Source organism: Melozone crissalis, unplaced genomic scaffold, assembly GCF_028551555.1.
Source record: "Melozone crissalis strain CALT ecotype California unplaced genomic scaffold, PUWL_Pcris_2 ptg000034l_1, whole genome shotgun sequence".
NCBI classification, from domain to species: Eukaryota; Metazoa; Chordata; class Aves; order Passeriformes; family Passerellidae; genus Melozone; species Melozone crissalis.
The window spans coordinates 10,647,329-10,667,078 of NW_026535812.1; the positions used below are offsets into that span (position 1 = coordinate 10,647,329).

Here is a 19,750-nt window from a genome sequence, read left to right on the forward strand (position 1 = left end):
GGTAGTTACAGAGGTGAGGTTGAGCAAATACCACTGCTGTAAGGTTGGAAGGTATCCACACCACTTACATGGGGTTTCAAACTATTCTAAAAATTTAAAAGGTAAAAAGTAAAACACCCTGCTCTACTTCCTCTTGACTCATTTGCTGGCAAATTTGTCAGATTTTTTGCCTTGACAGGTTCTTACAGTGCTGCTGAAGATGGGGATAGCTGCCCTATAGCCTGCTTCAGAAGTTTCTGTGGGACTCACAACAGCAGAGTACACTCTGTGAAATGTACAGATTTTCACCAAAAGTATTTACACAAATTTAGATCCACTCCCACCCTGGTCTCACAGCATGTAGGTCTGGAATGAGTGCTGTAATAATTATTTAGGAATATGACTGATACAGTAGGAAAATGTGTAAATATTTGTAAATAACAGTGAATTATCCAACCAGAGGAAGGCAGCACCTTGGTTCACACACAGTAAAATGGAACAGTAATTTTATGGACCCATACATGAATATGAAAAAGGTATGACATTCCTTGCTGGGTCAGACAAGTGTCTCAGCTCAGCCACCTTTGCCTTCACTCTTGGCCAGGTTTTGCAGCCTTTGCCTTCTATCCCTCAACAATCCAATATTACAGGATTAGTGATGTTAGAGGGGCCATCCCTGCCTCTTGCCTTTATAGCTTTTTTGTTGGCCTTTGTCCATGAAACCATCTCCTCCTGCCTGGGGCAGTGCTGTGCGCTTCTGGGGTCATGAGACACCTAGAGCTGGGAGGGAGCCATGGGGATCATCATGTTCCACTCCTGCTCCTCACAGGACTCTCTCCAGCTGAACCTTGTGACGCATGGTGCATCATCGGACACTCCTCACATGCTGGCAGCCTCTCTAATGCGTGTGAAACTAACTCCTGGAAGGAATGTAATAACTCCTTAGGGCTCTTTCCCAGCCATCAGTCACTGCTGATACTGATCCCGGAGTTATCTTGGTTCTCCTGTTCCATTGACCCTGCAGCTATAGGAGGTGACGGCCCCTCTGAGAGAACAGTGAGAATACCTGCATTTGGTTTTATTCTCACAAACGCTTGCTAAAATGCAGAGAACTCTTAAGGGGAACGGTGTTACTTGGGGTTTGCATTGACTTACTGAAGAATCCAACTCAAATTTCTTGACACTGAGAAAAACTGCAAAATTCTGTTTTTCCTGTAGTGCAATAATTAGAAAGAATGATTTAAGTAAGTTCCAGGCATTGATGATTGGTTTCTCTGCTTTCAGATCCTCTTTTATCCTTTATTTCTTCTTTCCCATAGTCTTCAATCCATCTTGTTTGTAGTTAAAATTTCATGCTTTTTCACTGATTCACTTTTGAATGCCAAATAGAAGACTGTAAGCTTATGCAAGTTTTTGGTCAACTTGAGCCCTATGCTATAAGGATCCTGCAGCAGAGCTTAGCTGCTGGGTTTGAAGGGAACTACACTCTTTTCACCAAGTGTAGTCAGATGCAGAAATGTTGTTCTGCTTGGAGGGTGGGCTGGGCAATCTGTTTCTAGCTGGCATCGCAATTCTGTTCACTTGGGAAAGGGAAGATTCTGTAAGAGTGGAGGAAAGGTGAGTTTTATGGTAGTGGTGTATCCTGAAAAATTAATCTAATATAGTCTCTAATGAATCAAGGAGATAGGAAAATTCTGAGAAGGGAAGAAAGGCAGTAAAAGAACAAGACTGAAAACCTTTGTCATCTTGATACTCCCTTCTGCCTCTGCTGTCCCTTGGACTCAATCCTGATATTATCCCTGGTGTTTCACAGGATGGCACCAAGGCTGAAAGGCTCATGGTGGCAGCATGAGGTGTTTCTCTGTCTGGTTGGGCACTGAACATCAGCTTCCAAATCACATCTGCTTCTTGACACCTGCCCAACTCAGACAAAGAGGCTTCTTCAGTCAAACTGATAGCTTATTCTATTTGAAGAATGTGTACTTTGTTCTCTAAAGGAAGTGATAGCAAAGAAAATTTTCTGTGGCTATCACTTCCTTTAGAAAAATACTTTCCTTCCAGAAAAATACTTTCCTTCCAGAAAAATACTGAAGATTTTTCTCCATTTGTGGCCAAATACAGCCTATGCACAGAAAGGTTTCGATGGCAGTTAGAATAAAGTGTATTTCTGTCAGATTTCTCAGACCCAAGAGTACTCACAGGACAAGTTCATGTTCTGACATATGGATCAGCTGATCTTTATCTTTTCTCGTGTACTGCACGCTCACTTTGGGAACGAGCTGCTCTCTGCAGGCTGGCCCTGAATCCCACAGTGTGTGGGTGAGTGTTTCCATGACTTGTGTCTCAGCTGAATCTTGCCCCAGGTTCCTGACGTAGCAAGACATTCACATCCTGGGCTCAGGTGATTTTGATCTGAGACACAAAAATGAATATGCAAAGCTTGAACTGGAATATTTAGATAGAAGGTACTAAGGGCATTACTCCAAGGGGTAGGTTAGGAAATACATTCAAACTAACGTCACAGGTACTTGGTTTAAATGTACACTTACAGCTGCTTCCTTATTAAAAAGTAATGCTATAAGGCTATTTTTTACTATGCTGTACCTTACCTAAGGATAATGCCTACCCTTTTTACCTATTCACTCTTCTTAACTCTTGTCACTGGAGTGCCCATTGCCACTGGCACCATGCCAGGGTAGTGGCTGCTGGTAGCAGGGCAGGAGCTGGAACAAACAGCTGTGCCATTAATCATCACCCTGAGACATTTTGAGGGGGTTTAATTCTTTTTTCTTACAGGCAGCATTTTTGTGTTGGCACACTTGGGCACCAACAAGACCTGGACCTCTTGTTATAATGTGCTACCAACATGGTATGGAGCACACAGAAGTCCTGTGATGAGTTTATAAAGACTGGTTGAACCTACTTTGGCCATGCTTTATGTACCTTTTGTAAACAAAGAAGTCTGAGCAAATGCTGGTTTTAAGGCATTTACCTTCTTAATCTCCTTTTACTGGCCAGGGAAAGTTAGGTTGCATTACCTTTCTGCAATATAGGTCACTGGCTGGTTTGTCTCCTTTTGGTTACAGGTTAGATGCTGAATTCACTCTAGGTGAGAGATCACTGATGTAGTTGTGAGAGGCTGAGCAAGGAGCACCTGATTGCAGTGGGTGTCCCTTTGGAAGCATTGCCAAGGCTTTACAGGCATCCTTATTTGCATGGCAGTGCCCTGCATTGCAGCTCTCTGATTTGCTCTGTGCCTCTTGCAAAAATCTCTCCCAGATCTTGGGAGGTTTCCAGATAAAGGTGTTTCTCACTCTCTGAGGACTAGGTTTGGTTATCTGAGGACTGGGTTGATTGAACAAGCTTTTACTTTCTCCCTCTTACTGGCACAAAGCACACTCTGCTCTCCCAGCTGAGGCATGCAAAGCAGTCAGGTGTTGGAAGGTGGAGGAAACTTTTGTGTTTCATTCAATGACAGCAGAACAGAAAGATCTACAGAAGAACAGGTTATACCTTAAGTAGGTCATTTAGTTTTCCTTATATTTTCCTTCTGGATCATCAGTGGAGGACAGGGACCACTCTTTTGTCAGTGGAACTCTCTAAGGATTTTCCTTTCTAATTAAATATTATGAGGTCACTGCTGTAGGTTTGCAGCTGACTTTTGTCCTAGTGCTGACTGTGGCTGAGTGCACTGGGCTCTGGTGTCCCTCTGTCCCCTACACTGTCTGTCAGCTCTTCTAATGGCATAGGAGCCATCAGGGTTTAAAGGAAGAACAGCAGTGTTTTGTTTCTCAATGAAGTGGGGAAAGATGATTCTGGTGAGAAAAAAGTGACACGTAGTAACAAAAAATAAACAAAAAAGCATTGCTTTTAAGAGATGAGAAAGAATATGAAAGACTCTATTAAGCTTCATGTTTAGAATTTCTAACTACAGTTAGAAATAGATGTATGTAGGATGCTTATCCCAGCACCAAAAAAATCTCCCCTATCTCCAAGTTTGCTCCTTGATGATTTGGCCTGGTGACTTTAACATCTTATTTGTAGTCTTTGTAACAATGCCATACAATCCAATTCAATACCTGTGCTTTAGTCTTTTTTGGATTGCACACTTTTAAAATCTCCAGTTAATTAACAAAAGGGAAGTGATATATACGTCAGAGAAATCTCATTTGAAATGGTTAATACTTGTAGTGACTAATGCTAATGCTCACTCACTGTGGTTTGCCAAAGATAAATGAGAGGAAAAACCTGGAGGGATTTCTAAGGCACTTTCCATGTTGAAAGAGCACTTTCCAGGGTGTGTTCCCCTGTAGACTTATTCCACAGGCCTCCCACTAGTGGCAAATATTGTCCTGCTGTCACAGACTGATATCTCATTTCAGAGATGCAAATTTATGTTTGCACAACCTCTGTGTGTAGGAAGTTTCATTCAGCTCAGCATATCCTCTCTATATTTCTTTAACCTCAAGGTTCATCTCATTACAGACACCATGGGAGACTCTGAATCATTGCAACAGCCCAAGTAGTGTAAAGTCCTGCTGGAAGAGCATTTGTCACATTTTCATAAGTGGTCATAACAAGCTGGCTGCTTCATTTAATGCTAAACCTCTATTGACAACTGAAACAGACTTAAAATAGGTCCATTATGCTGCTAGTGTTTGCTTAAATGTAAGAATTCTTTCACTTAAAATGTCCTGAGTTCTTCTAATACCCTGATTTCTTGCCAGCTCCAAAGAATTTTGATCATAGAGTTATTAAAGTCTTTAGGGGTTTTCGTTTTGTTTGGCTTTTTTCACTAACAGTGTGTTAGGTTTTTTATCCCTCTCATGAAGAATATTTTTTTTAATGTGGTCCAAGTTTTTCTCCATGTTCCTTCACCTTCCTGTGAGTTCTTTCAAAGGCAAAGCAGTTACAGTGTATGTTATACCCTGGAGCTCCGGCCCTGGTTGCCATATGCCTCTATGGCCTAGGTCAGGTACAAACACAAATAGAAAAAGGACCAGTCTGTGATCTGAGGAAGGCTGAGCCTACTTACTTGAGGAGATGTTCTTGTAAAACACAGGTCACTTTGGAATAGCAGATTTCTGTCAAGCCCAGACTGCTTGACTTAAAATCTCTTCTGGCTTAAAACAGTTTTTCTGTCTCTGGTTCTTGCCTTGTTTACAGGAGCCCTGATGACTGTGAGCAGGCTTGAGTGGACTGCACCACCCTCAGAGCCCTAGCCAAGAGCCAACCAACAGGGCACTTCTGGGGCTGGCTGCAGTTGTCTGGACTGGCAGTAAGCAAGAAAGACTCTGAAAACGGGGACAAACAAGAGAATGCTTGAAGCAGCCAAGAGAACCCTGCAGAAAAAGAGGAAAAATTAGCCTGGCAGATGGTTTCCTTCACAGGAGCTAGAGCAAAGCTGCCCTTTCTAGGGCCTCCAAATGCCTCTTGCAGAAATCAGGGGGTGATAACCAAGGTCCAGAAAAGGGCTATAGGAGGGTGAGAGAGTCAGTGATCTCAGTTGTGTTATGCAAATAACCCGTAAGAGTCAGGATGGCAGGGATGTGGTGGTGTGGTTTCCTTGGGAAAAGAGCAGGCCTCTTGGAAAGAGGGAAGTCCAGGCAGTTGGTTTGGGCAACTGTGGTTTAAAGCTCCTCACAGGAAAGTCCCTATAACGCAACCCTGTAGTGGTGAAAAGCTGCAGTGATTGCAGCTCTTGTCTTGAGAGGGCCTGTGTCCACAGCTGCTCTGCCAGCTCTCATGACACAGCCACTCCACTGTTAACTAACAGCTATTCAAAACAGTCTTGATTGGTTTTTGTGTGGCAATCCCAAATAAGCAGGTATTGCTGGGTATTTTTAAGCTGGTCTTCCAGTAACACATGACAAAACGCTGGCTGTGTTCACAATGTACTGAGTAGTCCAAGTAATCACATATTCTGTATGTCAAGTAGGACTTAGTAAAACCTTCACGATTTCTCTTGGTTGACTTAAAAATTACTACTTCATGTTGTTTAGTTCTTTATTCTCTTTTCTTTATAAGGCTTGGATTATTTGTCTTAGGTCTTCCTGAGGAAGCAAACAGAACACAAAAAAAGCAGCTTCCTATTTTCTTAATAGTTCTCTTCTAATTTTATACAAAACCATGTTTCAATTGAATTAATGAACAGTTTCAGCCAACCTAAAACTGCATTTTAATGAAAAATTTAAGTCACAGATTTTCTTTCTCCCTACTTCTGTTCTTGTATTTTACTTTCAAGATTCAGAAAATGTCACATATTTCTCTTTGATAATTGCCAAGGCACAGTATCTTTTGCTCCTCTTTCCGAATTAAACATTTTTAAAGTGCAAGCCCTCATTTTATCGGTATCAGAAGGCATTTTTGCATTCAGGCTGTGGATTTTGGCTCCACCTGGCGTGGTCCTGCCCCTCCTTCTGCACTGCACTTGGGGTCTGCAGAGTGGTTTCAAACATCTATCCCCCATATACTCATTCTTTTCTCTGACTGCAGTTGCACAGGGTTTTTTCCCCTTCCTAAATACATTATCCCACAGATGATACCACTGTCAGTGATGGGCTCAACCTTGTCCACGGAGCCCTTCCTTGGAGCCAGCTGGCATTGGCTCTGCCAGACATGGGAGAAGATTCTAGCAGAGAATCCACCACCAGTGCCTACCCAAAACCCTGTGCCTACCCAAAACCCTGCCACACAAATCCAATGAAGACTTTTTTTCATTGTTCTTTCCAGTTATAGGCTTTGCCATCACATTTGAGAGGTCCCTTTCTGTGAAAAGGTGGTCGGCTACCCCAAGGGACTGTAGACAGAGGAGAGTTAACTTTGCAGGGAGAAATCTTCCTTCAGAACATTAGATATTTAGCTTCTGCATGTAGGTAGCAGGAGGCAATCAGCAGTGCTGGGATGCTGCCAGGATGCTCATGTCAGGTGCACCAGGTCTGCTCATAACCTGCACTTTCGATAGATGGGAAGTTAATTTCTCCCAACAGGCGCAGATCTTGTCCATAATTGCATCAAAGCAATGTCATTCAATGGTATTTCTAGATCTGTAACATACGAAGTGCAACCTCTAATTAGTGAAAATTGGCTTCTTCCTCAGATAACTTTTGTCAGTCATGCAGGTACTGAATTGCCTGAAATCACTGGGTTGCATCACAGCCTCTACAGCTCCAGAGATATTGAGCAAGCTACCTCTGGAACTTTTGTGCTCGGTGCTTATTATGCATTTACTCATCAGAGATTATGCAATGATTAAATCCCTGTATTTGGCCACATTCCTTCCGGCTACTGCCTTCTCATGCACTTTGCTTTATCAAAGGAGCCCTAAACCTCTGGAAATTACAGAAGGGAATTTCCCCCATCTGGTTCTGGGTTTCCTGGATGATCAGCAGTATTGCTGTACAGTTTTATTTACATCAATTCAGAAAAGGTACTAATAAGCAATAAAACAATATCTCTTTGTGAGGATGAAAAACATGGAAACTTGTTATCTGCTAGCTCATTAACAACTGGCAGTATGTTTCTCATCTTATTGTAGGGCACAGGTAAAGATACTAACAGTGGCTGACATTCAAGTTCTTTATTTTAGTCTTTCATCTTTAATGTCAGACCTAAGCCCATAAAGTGACAATAATCAAATGGTTAATGATTATAAAATTCCTTCTCTGTCTTTCTCTTCAAAAGTCCAGGAAGTATTTTAACCCTTGCATGAAAACCAGGCAGACTGCTCCTGTGCTTTTCTGTAATGAGGAGAATGATGTGGTAAACCCATCCCCTCCCCAACAAATTTTTTGCCCTGTATGGAGGTGTTTATCAAGGTTGAACTATTAAGCCCTCTTCAGCACTTCAGACTTTCAGCAAATATTTCTGTGAGTAAAAGTTCTTTGGGATATGAAAGAGGAAGTTTATTATCAGGATGCAGCAGCTTGGTGACCAGAGAAAGTTGCCTCTGGCTGTAGCTTTGCAGATGGTGTCTGAGAGCAGTTTGACGCCCCAGCTCTCCTCTTTAACATCCCCAAGCTTCTCAGAACTGTCAGTTCCCCAGTATTACTTGGGAAAAGGCTCAGTTTTCCCTAATGCATTTCTTCCACAGGTCTGACTGTAGCACTGGCACCTAGGCTGTCTTTGCTGTTAGACACACAGGAGGGGTTTGAGCCTGCTTTCTCTGGCCCCTGGAACAACGGGAGAGGAAGCTTAGGAGAGGATGAACACTGTCAGTCTGTGTTTTGCTGCTCTGCCTTACTGTGTGTGCAGTTATTGTGAGGGGATCTGAGGATGGACAACAGGAGGAAGGGAAGCTGAGAAGCTTACAGCAAAGTCAAATCAGGAAGAAAAATAAGTCAGGGAACTAAAATAAGAAACAAACAGCTAAATGTGAAAAACCCAGAAAAATAATTTAGGGGTGATTGTGGCTTGGGAAGGAACCCAAGTTTAAGATCATGTTCAGGGAAAGACCACATCCAGCTTGAGTATCTGCAGGGCTGTTCAAACAAGGCTTTCCCATCCTGGGCAACCTGTCCCAGTGCCTCATTCCCTTGCTGTGGCTTCTCTATGTCTGATGGGAGTTTCTCTTTTCACAGCTTGTGGCTGATACCTGTCATGCTTTGGCTGTGCCCTCTGAGGAGACCTCCCTACACAGGCCCCAGGGCAGAGAAACGATGGCTTCCCTTGACCTGGTGGCCCCCTCAAGGTGTAGCTTTTGAACTGCAGTAGTGTTAAGACACTGAACACATTTATATGGCACCTGCAACTGAGCCAGGAACAGGTTTGGAGGTGCCACTGGCCACCCTGGGGCCTGGCAGCCTCATCTCTTGGCTGTGTGGCAGTCCCTGGCCAGCCCACATGGCCTCACTTGGTCACACAGGTGCCAAAGGAAACCAAGTTGAAAGTTTGGTTGGGTCAGGGTGGACAACAGTAACTGTCCCCTCACTCCCAGGGAATAAAGAAAAACAAATATAAGCACCTCCTTGTTTTTATGTATTTTTTGCCTTCTGTTTCCATTAGGGGTTTGTGAAGGTAAAGACTGATAAGACACAGTTATGTGTCATATCACAACCAGCAGAACTTTCTTCAGCTGTTTGCATTAAACCTTTTTGGATTGTTTTAACTACTTTGTGCAAATAAACTGAAGGTACTTTGTATACACCAAGTACAAACAAAATGACAGCGCTCCTGAAGTTGGGGCCCTCCTTGTGGCTGTTGTTCCAAATCTAAATCTTAACCTAATTTCCTAAATCAAACAAAAAATGAGATAAAAGGAACACCTTTTAAAATGAGCACGTGTCCAGCTGTGACAAGGCACATGGCCAGCCACGCTCAGTTGTGGGAACTACTGGTATGATGGAAAATGCCTTAAGCCAGGACGGGTCAGTTGTGGGAACCACAGCTGTGATGGAACTGCCTGAGGGCAGGACTATGGGGTGAGTGCTGTCTGAGGAGTGTCGTTGCCCTGGTATCCAAACTGCTGGGGCTTAGGTAGAAGTGTCAAAGCTCAGATGAGAAGATTCTGTCCAAGAAGCACTCAGTGAAGAAGAAGTAGAGCTGTAGGAAGGCATGAGGTGCAAGGCCACCTCCATATGGATAACAGCATGGCCTAGGGAATGGTATATGAAATGCCAAAGCTGGGCATAGGTATAATAGACTTGGGATCCATGAAACCTGTATGTAAAAGAAAAAATCTACCATTCTAGTCAGCTAGTTTCAGGCATTGCCTAATGCTGACAGTCTTTAAAGCAGGGCAGAGACAGCTGCATACTGAGAGTATTTCACTATGATCCATAAAACAGTCACAAAAAGCTGCATTCATTAGGGCATGGGTTCTTTGTTGCCTCCTCCCCATCCTTTGGCCAGTTGCTGTGGCTCTGCAGAGAAGCATGTCCAGTATATGTGATGCCATGCACACTTCAAGGTTGCTCATGTATATGAAATTTCATATGAAATTCCCTCAATTCTCACTACTACATAGAGAAATTAATTTCTCTGAATAACAGTCTGTTCTAGAGTTCAAGCTATTTCTATTTATACAAATCACCCTTTGAGAGAGGTACTGGCACCCTGTGAAGCATAGAAGGCATGTAATTATGCACTGCCCATGACTGTCCATTGACTCTACCTTGAGAGAGAGCTTAAACACTTAAGCTCAGGTTACTCTATAAGCACCTGGAGCTGGCAGCAGCTCCTGTGAGCACTGGCTGGCAGGACATGGCCTGCAGCCATCACAGTAGTTTCACAAAGATCCCTGAACAGCATGGGAAAGTTCCATCCTTGAGTAGTGGCTCCAACAATGTACTTGGAGTGGTGACAGAGCCTCTCCCTGGTGGTTTCTCTAGAGCTGTGCGAGGCAATTGTAAGATTGAGTGTATTTTTGTTGAATGTTCAGGAGTTACAATACTCTGGTACAGTTTGGGAAAGCAACAAACTACAGCTATTGTTTATGAAGCACATGAATGCATTCTAGAAAACACAGATTTGGAGAATATAGGCCCCATTTCAAGTTTCTTTTAAGCTCACTCTGTTGCAGATGAAATAGTTCAGACATGTAACAAGCTGGCAGGAAGTCATGGCAAGGAATATATGGTTAAGGAAACGAGAAAACCCCATTTCCATGAATACTCAATGCTGCTCGTGTGTCCCTGCCAATACTACAGTCCAGAGCTCAGAAACAGTAATCTGGAAAGTCCGATGTTACGGTGTGGGCCAACCAGGAAATATTAATGTAGCACTTTGGTGTTGGTGCAGCTTGTGACCCAGCTCCTTGGCACACTGAAATGAATCTGGCTGGCTCAGCCCACCTGCCCCTGCTCCCAGGCTGAGTTCATTAAACTAGAGCACAGCAGACACACAGTTTCTGTAGGTAATATTTAAAGTTACCTACATTGACTTTCCTCATTTCACAACCCACACTCCTACCCCTAAAACTATACACGCTTCACCCACAGAACCATTACCTCACAGCCTTTTATTTCCTTTTCTTTCAGACCGAATCTTTTAAGTGACTTGGTTAAAAAACACCATTAGAATATTCCCCAGCACACTGTTATCTCCGTTTGTAGCACCCGGAAGGAGAGCCGGGGCCAAATCGGGCGAGATGGAATTCGCCGTGGGGAAACCCGCTGATGACAGTGGAACCCGCCCGTGGGTGAATTCCCGGGCTCCTGCTTTATAAGCAGGTGGAGGTGCGGCAGGGCTGGCAGGAGCAGCAGGCACAGCCAGGCACTCGCTGGAGCACAGCTGTGTGTGCAGAGGGAATGAGTGGCCGCAGCAGCAAGAGCATGGTCCCGGTGTCCCTGCTGGGGCTCCTGGCGCTGCTCCTGTGCGGCACCTCGGAAGGTGAGTGACCTCGGGAGCTCTGCTCTGGGGAGGGCTCCTGCTCCTGCTGCAGCTCACAGCTGGCAGCAGTGAGGGGCTGAGCTGGAAGGGAATGGTTTCAGCAAAGTGTGCTGTCTCCTGTCTCATCCCCCTCTTCTGTCATGGGTGAGCTGGATGGCTGGGGTTGAGCAGAGAGTGACCTAAACAGCAGGGCCAAATGGAGTTTATTTACCTTGTTGTTGTTCTTCATTCCAGCACAAAGCAACCAGGATTGCTGCCTGTCCTACACCAAAGTGCGTCTGCCTAAGTGGGTCCTGAAGGGTTACACTGAACAGCTCCCCAGTGAGGTCTGCGACATCCCTGCCATCATGTAAGTTACTTTCTGAATCTCTGCAGTATTTTCTGACATGTATTAATCTTGGGATGTCTGTTTGGGCTAAACCAAGGATTTGAATGTTATAAGAGAGATTTTTCCTGCCTTTTCAAAAAGTTAAATTAACTGAAGAAATTGTATATCACACCTGTAAACAAAACCCACAACCTCTAGCTGATACGGACTGCTAACCCAAGGGATAGTCATACAATGTAAATAATAAATCTGACTCTTTAGAAATCAGCTGTGCAAACAAGGACAGGTTTTGTCTCCAGCTAAGGGCTATTCTGGCCAACACAGAGTGCTCCCTTGCCAAAACCTGTAAACAGATACATAAGTGACAATATTTCTTCTAATTCACAGGGATCAGATGTTTTACTTACAAGGTTTTGGCCTAGATGTTGATCTGTCACCTTAGCTTGACAGCACCTATTCTCAATTTTACCAGCTGTTTCTAGCATCCAGCAAAGGTCTTTGCCTAAACAGACCAAATAACTTGAACAACATTTTATGGTGCAAAATTGATCCCTGAGACTGAAGTAGCTATTACATTTAACTTTCTTTTTCTTCATATAATATTGGAGGGATTTGGAGCATCCGTGTCTAGCTGGTGTTTACAAAAGCAGTTTCTATTGGTCATTATATAGAGTAACTGTACTCCACACAGCACTGTTTGGCAGGGATTTCTGATTTCTTTATCATTATTTCTTTTCCAGTTTCCACACTGCCAGTGGGCTGAATGCCTGTGTAAATCCTAAGGAAGGCTGGGTGAAGAAACATCTCCTTTTCCTGAGGTAGGAATCCATCTCTTTCCATCTTCTGTCAGACTTAGCTACTCCTTTCTGGAGTCCTCTCAGAGACAGTCATGATACATGCCCCTTCTTCCACCTGAGCTGTTCTCTCAGGGGAGAAGAGAAAACTGTAATTGAGGTCATTATTTATGTGTGTTCTCTCTTCCTTTTAACAGCCACAGGCTCAGGAGGATGTCAGCCTGACGCAGTTTCCAGCAAGGAGCTAAACACAGACGTGGCTGAAGAAGAACTAGGCAGAGGCTTCTGGCTGAGGTGGTTTGTACACTGCTGTGTGCTCACCCACTGCCAACTCTGGCTTCTTTGGAACCATGAACTTCTTGAGTTGATTCATATTGCATCGCTGGTTTGCTTGAGTTAAGCATTTTGTTGAAGTTTCTATTTTTACTAATATGTGTATGTTACTGATAGGACATGAGTGCTGTTTAGTAAGGTCTACCTTGAGCTGTTGTACAGAGTGTGAATTGTATTAAGTTTATTGCATGTTGGTTTTGTTTTCTTCAGCATATGTAAAGCAGGTTATTTATTATGTTTATTTTGTTATTGTCTTGTGACAAAATGTTTCCTTTAAGCTGTAGTTAGCATTATAATACCTCTTGAATTATTGTTAAACAAAGTCTGTTTGTAGAAAAAAATGGTAACTGGAGATTAAAAAAATTAAATGTTAAAATCAGCACTCTCTGTGATATGTTTATTTCTTTTTAACTGAAAACATGACTTGCCCTTGAAATTAATTGCTTTGTTAAGAGACTTCAGCTGAAACAATTGCACAGGTGTGTTGACACCTGTTACAACCACTTTCCACCTTACTCACTTTGCTTGCCCTAGGGGTAGCCATGACCTCCACAGGAGGTAATTCCTTCCTCAGCCCCAGCCAGCTGCTATATATCGAGTTTTGTTTGCCATGAGGACTTAGCTTCATCTCAATCAGACTTGAGAGAACTCCTTTTGCCAGTTTCTCTATTTATTCAGGAGGAGCCTTACACGTTGTTACTGGGCAAGCTTCTCTAGCTTATCCACCAGGAGGATTCATTGTGCTAACAGTCTGCTCTCAACATAAAGGGCTTTCTCTAGAGGAGAAACTTGCACTGCTTTCCTCTGCTTTTTATGTCTGCCTATGGTATCCTATGGCTTCTGGCATAATGAGGTTTTCCTGATGCAGGAGCTCTTGATGGAGGTCAGGGATGCCTGATAAAATAATGAGACATCATGGAAGAGATGGGTGCAGGTGGGCTGGGGAAGACTGCTCAGCTTTTCATCCTCCATTACATGGCCCATGTGGACTTGAGGGATGTGACTAGATAGAGTGTGCAAGTGAAGTCCTCCTACTGTCAGCACGAGAGTCTTATGGATAAATTTACATCTTGCCATAGAAATACAAGCACTAATTTTAATTTAATTTTTAATCTTAAAGGCAAAGAATTTTTGGTGCTCTTGAGAGAGGAGCTGAGAGATACTGGATTTTTAAAATGGTGTTCATGAGTGTAATCCTGTTTTTTTCTGGTTTCAACACCTGCTAGAACTTAAAAAAATCTGCTTGTGGCTCTACAAATCTGGGACTTGTCAGTTCCCTGTGGGTGAAGCTCTCAAGGAGCAAGAAATCTAAAGGAGCAAAATTAATTAGCTTTAATTTCCTTCAGGTAGATTCCTGATATTGAGAACATAAGGTATTCTCCAGGGAGGAGTAATTACCCAGCTTGTTCCCTGGGCATTCCCCTAACTTCTGGGCAGAATTGTGGAGCTCTGTCTCATACCTGCTAGTACTGGTATGGGCTGTTTGGGCTCAGAGAGCACATAGGCTAAATCAGGCACCAAAAAGTGGTGCACACATGATGAATGTGTTAAAAGTACTGGAAGGTGAGGTTCCCCAAGCCTACCCTGGGGATTGGTGTTAGGAACCAGAGCAGTAAAGAACTTGGTGCAGAAAAGCCTGGAGTGCAAGGGTTGAATTTAAAGCAGGGGAGCAAAATCAGGAATTGAAGACCAGTGTGTGGCTCTTAATTCCCAGTTACCATTGCTACAAAACTCCACATACTCCATCCACAGAGCTGTGACTTGGGGGATTTCTTTTTAGTTCCTCCTATTTTGGGCAATTTTTTTTTTATAACCAACCTCTTGGTAAGAGGAAAGATATTGAAAATATTGGTTTCCATGCTCAATATCACAAATTTCTAAGGTTGTTATGTTACTGGTTGGTATGTTACTAATGTGTAGAAATAGCATGTCCCTCCATGCCTTCCTGAGGATACAAGCAGGTTTTATAACTGAGTGCTGGGACTCCAAAATCATCAGACCAGAGGCACATTTTTGTAGCCTTAAGTAGTCAGTTAGAAATTTTGACAGCTCTGTAAATCATGACCCTTTCTAGGAAAACCTGAATCCTGATCACTTTGGTGGGACTGTTCTGCATGTGAGTAGGTGAGTTTCTGCCTCCTCTGTGTCTTTGGACTTCAGCTCCTAATTCAGCCTGTGCAATTTTTTTGAGTAATTTGAGATGCAGAATTAAATAATGGTCATTTGGAAACTTTTTCTCTGCCATTTGCATAATGTTTCAAAAAACAAAATGCTTTTTTCTTGCAAAATGCTTTTTATTATAGCTTGGATATTTGGGAAGCAGATGTGGGAACCTTCCCTTCAAACTCTGAGCACTTTACATCTCAGTTTCAAAGTGTCCGGCTTTCTTTTATATTGAAACTAGTCCTCAGTGATTCTTGTGCTAGTTGCAGTATGGCTATTGAATCCTACTTGTGTCTATTCTTTCTGTGTTTTTTTTTAATTTTTTATTTGCTTATTTTTAAATTCCTTTTTTTTTTTTACCATAAAGCAATCTCACACCTTTCCAAATCAAGAATTGCAGCCTTTTGTTGTGTTAGGATCTTTGACCTGTTCACATATGGAATCATAATTAGATTTACTAATTTCTAAATTTTTTAATCACACTCCAGCACAAAGAAACAAAATAACTAGCATTGCATGGTCAGGGATTTTTGTAGGGAATAGCAAATCTGATGGTTTAATTTTGCTGTTAAAATATAAAACCTGCCACATTTCTTCTGCTGGAGAAGTACTAACAAGTTATTTATTGCATTTCTCTTCAGTTGATGGCAGCTTCCATAAGTTGAAGGTTGTTTTATTCCTCCTTGTCTCCTGGTTTTTTCCATCAAAAGGGGAAAAACACAAAGAGTGGTTGTAAAGCTCCTGCAAATTCAAGAGACAAATGGGTGAATGGCCTTGTCCTGCAGTCAGGTATATCTGAAAGCCCAGCTCACTGGGTGTGCTTAGTGACAGTGACACTTTCAGCCCCCCACAGGGATGTGGATAATTGGTCAGTTATTTTCAATTACCAACCAGCCCACGTGCAGCTCAACTTCACTCCTGATGAACTGGAGTGCACTACTCAGCTGCAATTTGTTGAGAATTGAATTGGGGAAGTCCAGAACTGCAAAGGGCTTTAAGCTTATGACACTGTCACTTGATTGTAATGGCATCCACCCAGCTGGAAAAACATCAAAACAATAGAAATGGAGCAATTGTAACAGACCTTCTGTACACTGAGTTGAGCTGTGCTACACCCTGGCAGTCTTCCTCCAAATATCAGGCTACAGGCAATATCCTTTGCCAAAAAATGAATCATAAAAGAAGCTTTTAGTCTTCAGAACAAGCCCACTGCATTGTGCATGCTAAGTATACTAAGCAATTACAGCTGTATGACTGTGCATCAATGAAGACTATGATTTATGTTCCCATGATCTTGTGGTTGCTCTGTTCTGGGAGGTGTCAGCCTTAATTGAGCACTGTTGCAATCCTAAGTCTGTACAGGCTTCTGAATTGCTGTATTTATTCTTTCTGTGCTGTCAGGTGCAGACAGCTTCCAGCCAAAGCCCTCCTAGAGCTGCTGGTGCTAGAACATTTAAATGTGATGCACCATAGCTGCAGTCCTGTGGCTGCTATTGTACATTAGCCATAGGGTATTGCTCATAGACCTACCATGGCAAATAAACCCAGGCACTCATTTAATAGTGTTTTAGCTTTCTTGAATTTCTAGCATTAGTCAAAGATTCTGCAATACAAGATACATATTAAATGTAAAAGCAGCAGATGAAATTTAGAATACTGCATGGGTAAAAAGCAAATACGCTACAGGAAAAATAGAGACTAAAATAATCTGTTCTAGGAATAAAAAGTCATATCACAGGTTCTGTTAAATTTGGTTTCTTCCCAACTCTTCACAATATTCATGAGATACAATCAAATCAGGTCCATGAAATATAAAATTAATTACCATACATAAAAATTTTAAAACCCCAGCCCCTTGATTAAATTTTTCTGTATCCAACACATTTCAGCGTACCAGGTTCTCCTGAAGTATCTACCTAAAAATCTAAGCCTCATAATGATTATTTTTTCTAACCCTCAAAATTAACCCAGACAAAACTCTGGAAAACAAATTATGAAGAACATCTCAACAGCTTTTCACACCCAAGCTAGTTGCATGATATTTCAACACCCAACTCATGTTTTTGTGCAGCAGCTGTAGTAGTGTAATTTAACAGGAAGGTCATTGCCATGTTTCTTTCAATGAACGCTACTTCCAGTTATCAGAAATTATGATCTTGAGCCCCTTTTTCAGTGAAAACAATGGCTGTTCTAGCTGAGGCTGAAGATGCCTATGTTCTTTCTATCTGTTTGTGTTATAGGGTTTTTTTCTCCTTGACATCTTTACTGCTGGACAGGGATGGAATGGCCTTTAGAGACAATTCAGCACACCCAGGCTATCATTAGCTGTGTCTGTGTCACAGTTCAGGAGAGGACACACACAGGTAGCTGTAATATTAGATAAGCTTTCTGTTAGACACTTGATTAAGAGATGTGCCCATGATAAGGAGGGAGAGAGATACAAACAAACATACAAACCAGCTTGTGGAAATGGGAGCAAGGTGGCCCATCTGGGTCCACTTGGGCTTCCTGGTGAGAAAACCTGAATGATAGGATCCATTTAATAGACAGCAACTCAGGAAATGTGAAACAAATAGAGCAGTTGGGGATCCATGGTTAGTGTAGGCAGGAACCAAAGTGTTTAAAACAGAGCACAAAATATTTTTAATTTCTTAGCCAAACTTCAGGTATAGTGTCTATCCTATGTCTTTTGGATAATAAAATTTAATCAAAACATTGAATGAGCTTGACTTGCAAGGGGATAAACTCTGTACCAAGAATTGATTTACACAATATGGAGGTGCCAGCAGATAGCATCATTAGGTGCCAAGGGCATGGAAACATTGCAAATCTTTTAGGAGCCTCAGACCTGTGGGGGAGCAGACATCTCCCCACATGCACTGACTGATCAAGCCATCTGATCAGAGTGTGCCACTGGAAATGGGTTCAGGTAAGTGGTCCAATTGGCAGTGAAATTATCAATTACAGTGTCAAGATTAAACCAGTAGTTCAATATCCTTGCAGCATCACTGGTCAGGCACAAAACCAGTGATAACTCTATAAACATTCAAAGTAGGCAAATGGGAAATTGAGAATGACAAATTTAATGTGGCAGGTAAATCAGAGATGTAGAGTGGTCAGTGTATAGAGTGACTTCAGTTGTTCACTCACGTATGAATTGTATCTTGTGTATGAATAAGAATTGTTATACAGCTGTGTTTGGGGAATTCAAATCAAAATGCTCACATAAAAGTTTGTCATGCATATCTAAAAAATAATGTTTTGGTTATATATCCTACTACACTAATTTCTTTATTTTCAAATGTACATTTAATAGAGCTGTTTCAAAGAGATGATTGTGTGTTCCTGTGAGCATCTGAATGTTTCGTGTTGTTACGACTAGGAATAAATGGTCAAAATGTCTTTCAGAGATGATGCAAATCTCAGATATCTGAGATATCTGCAAATCTCAAAGACTTGCTCACTCTATAGCATTCCCGAAATTGGTACAAGAATAGGCAAAAATGTTTCATGACTATGAAAGTGGGTAGTGCTGTATTACTGCTAATTACAATTAATGGTTGATATACGTGCACCTTGTTTTGCACATCCATAAGAAGAACATCAAAATGATGGTAAAGAAGAGAAGACAATGTAGTAGGACTACCACACTTAAAGAGGGAATATAGAATCATAGAATGGTTAGAAGGGACCTTAAAGATCATGCAATTTCAATCCCCCTGACATGGGCAGGGACACCTTCCACTAGATCAGGTTGCTTACGGACTCATCCAACTCCAACCAACCTGGCCTTGAAACAGATATGGAAAAAAGAACTGCTTAAGTGAAATGCTTAATAGATTTCAAAATTATAGATAATAAATATGAAATCACAAGCTAGTTATTTTGACTATTTAAAAAAAATTATTACAAACAATGGTGAGATGAACACACTTCTACTTCAGCAAAGTCGTGTTTTCTAAAACAAAGCGGCTTTAACTACTTATGTTTTCCAGTTCTATTGTTGACTTACTAGAAATCTTGTTATTTGTCAGGAGTTTTTGCAGCCTCCTGACTCATGGTTTGACCCAGTTGTGCATTAGGTACATGTAGGAGAGCTCCTGTCTTTTCCTGACGGGGTGCATCTGAGAAGTCACCGACCGCAGAACACTTGCGTTATTACCCAGCACCGTCAGCTTCGCCGTCTCGATGGGACAATGCAGAGCTCAGCCTAAAGGTCTTCAGCTCCCATGGGCCATGGAAAGAAAGATTAAAGCATCTCTGAGCTCTTCTCAGAAGCGGTAAGATAAATATATCTCATTGGGGTTTTTGTACTGAGGATTTTTTTGTTGTCGGGTCAACTCATAAACTTGGCAGGGTTGAGAGGAAAGTCATAAAAAGTGGACAGGAAGGAAAAAATTGTTTCAGTTAAGTGAAAATTTGACTGAAGCAAGTAAGCACGAATGGAATTCCCTGACTGCATGGGATATGCCAGCAGTTTGTCAGAGATGGAAACTGGAAGAGTAAGGAAGAGAACTACTGCTCCTTCCTGCTACTTGTTATTATCTCACTGTAGGTGAACATCACAAGCAACTATTCATGTGAACAGAAATTTGTGGGTGACATGCTTTCTTGGCAAATTGTGACCAGTAATTTTATTTCATTTTTAATTTTAGATTTTTAAATAAATGGAAACAGCTATGCAAAGAGGAAAAACAATCCTTGGGAAAGAGAACACTGTTCTACAATGCACTGTCACTTCTTTCTCCTAGAACAACTCTTACCTAGCAAAGGGCAAACTCCCAGAACATAAAGCTCCTTACATAAGTAATAGTTTAAACTTTTT

General features: G+C 42.0%; 1 protein-coding gene across 1 annotated transcript; it reads left to right on the forward strand.

The window, feature by feature from the left end:
* The first annotated feature begins 11,225 nt into the window (after positions 1-11,225).
* Positions 11,226-13,037, forward strand: CCL20 (C-C motif chemokine ligand 20). Its single transcript, XM_054283039.1, has 4 exons — positions 11,226-11,307; positions 11,542-11,656; positions 12,376-12,453; positions 12,627-13,037. The coding sequence occupies exons 1-4, from the start codon at positions 11,226-11,228 to the stop codon at positions 12,652-12,654; spliced, it is 303 nt and encodes a 100-aa protein (XP_054139014.1). The 3' UTR covers positions 12,655-13,037.
* The last annotated feature ends 6,713 nt before the right edge of the window (positions 13,038-19,750 follow it).

What these genes read in the sequence shown, in the direction of transcription:
- CCL20 (XM_054283039.1), top strand. Translation starts at nt 11,226, where the DNA reads ATGAGTGGCCGCAGCAGCAAGAGCATGGTCCCGGTGTCCCTGCTGGGG. An exon ending in CCTGTGCGGCACCTCGGAAG is followed by an intron (nt 11,308 to 11,541) that starts GTGAGTGACCTC and finishes TCTTCATTCCAG; the next exon opens with CACAAAGCAACCAGGATTGC. An exon ending in AAACATCTCCTTTTCCTGAG is followed by an intron (nt 12,454 to 12,626) that starts GTAGGAATCCAT and finishes TCCTTTTAACAG; the next exon opens with CCACAGGCTCAGGAGGATGT.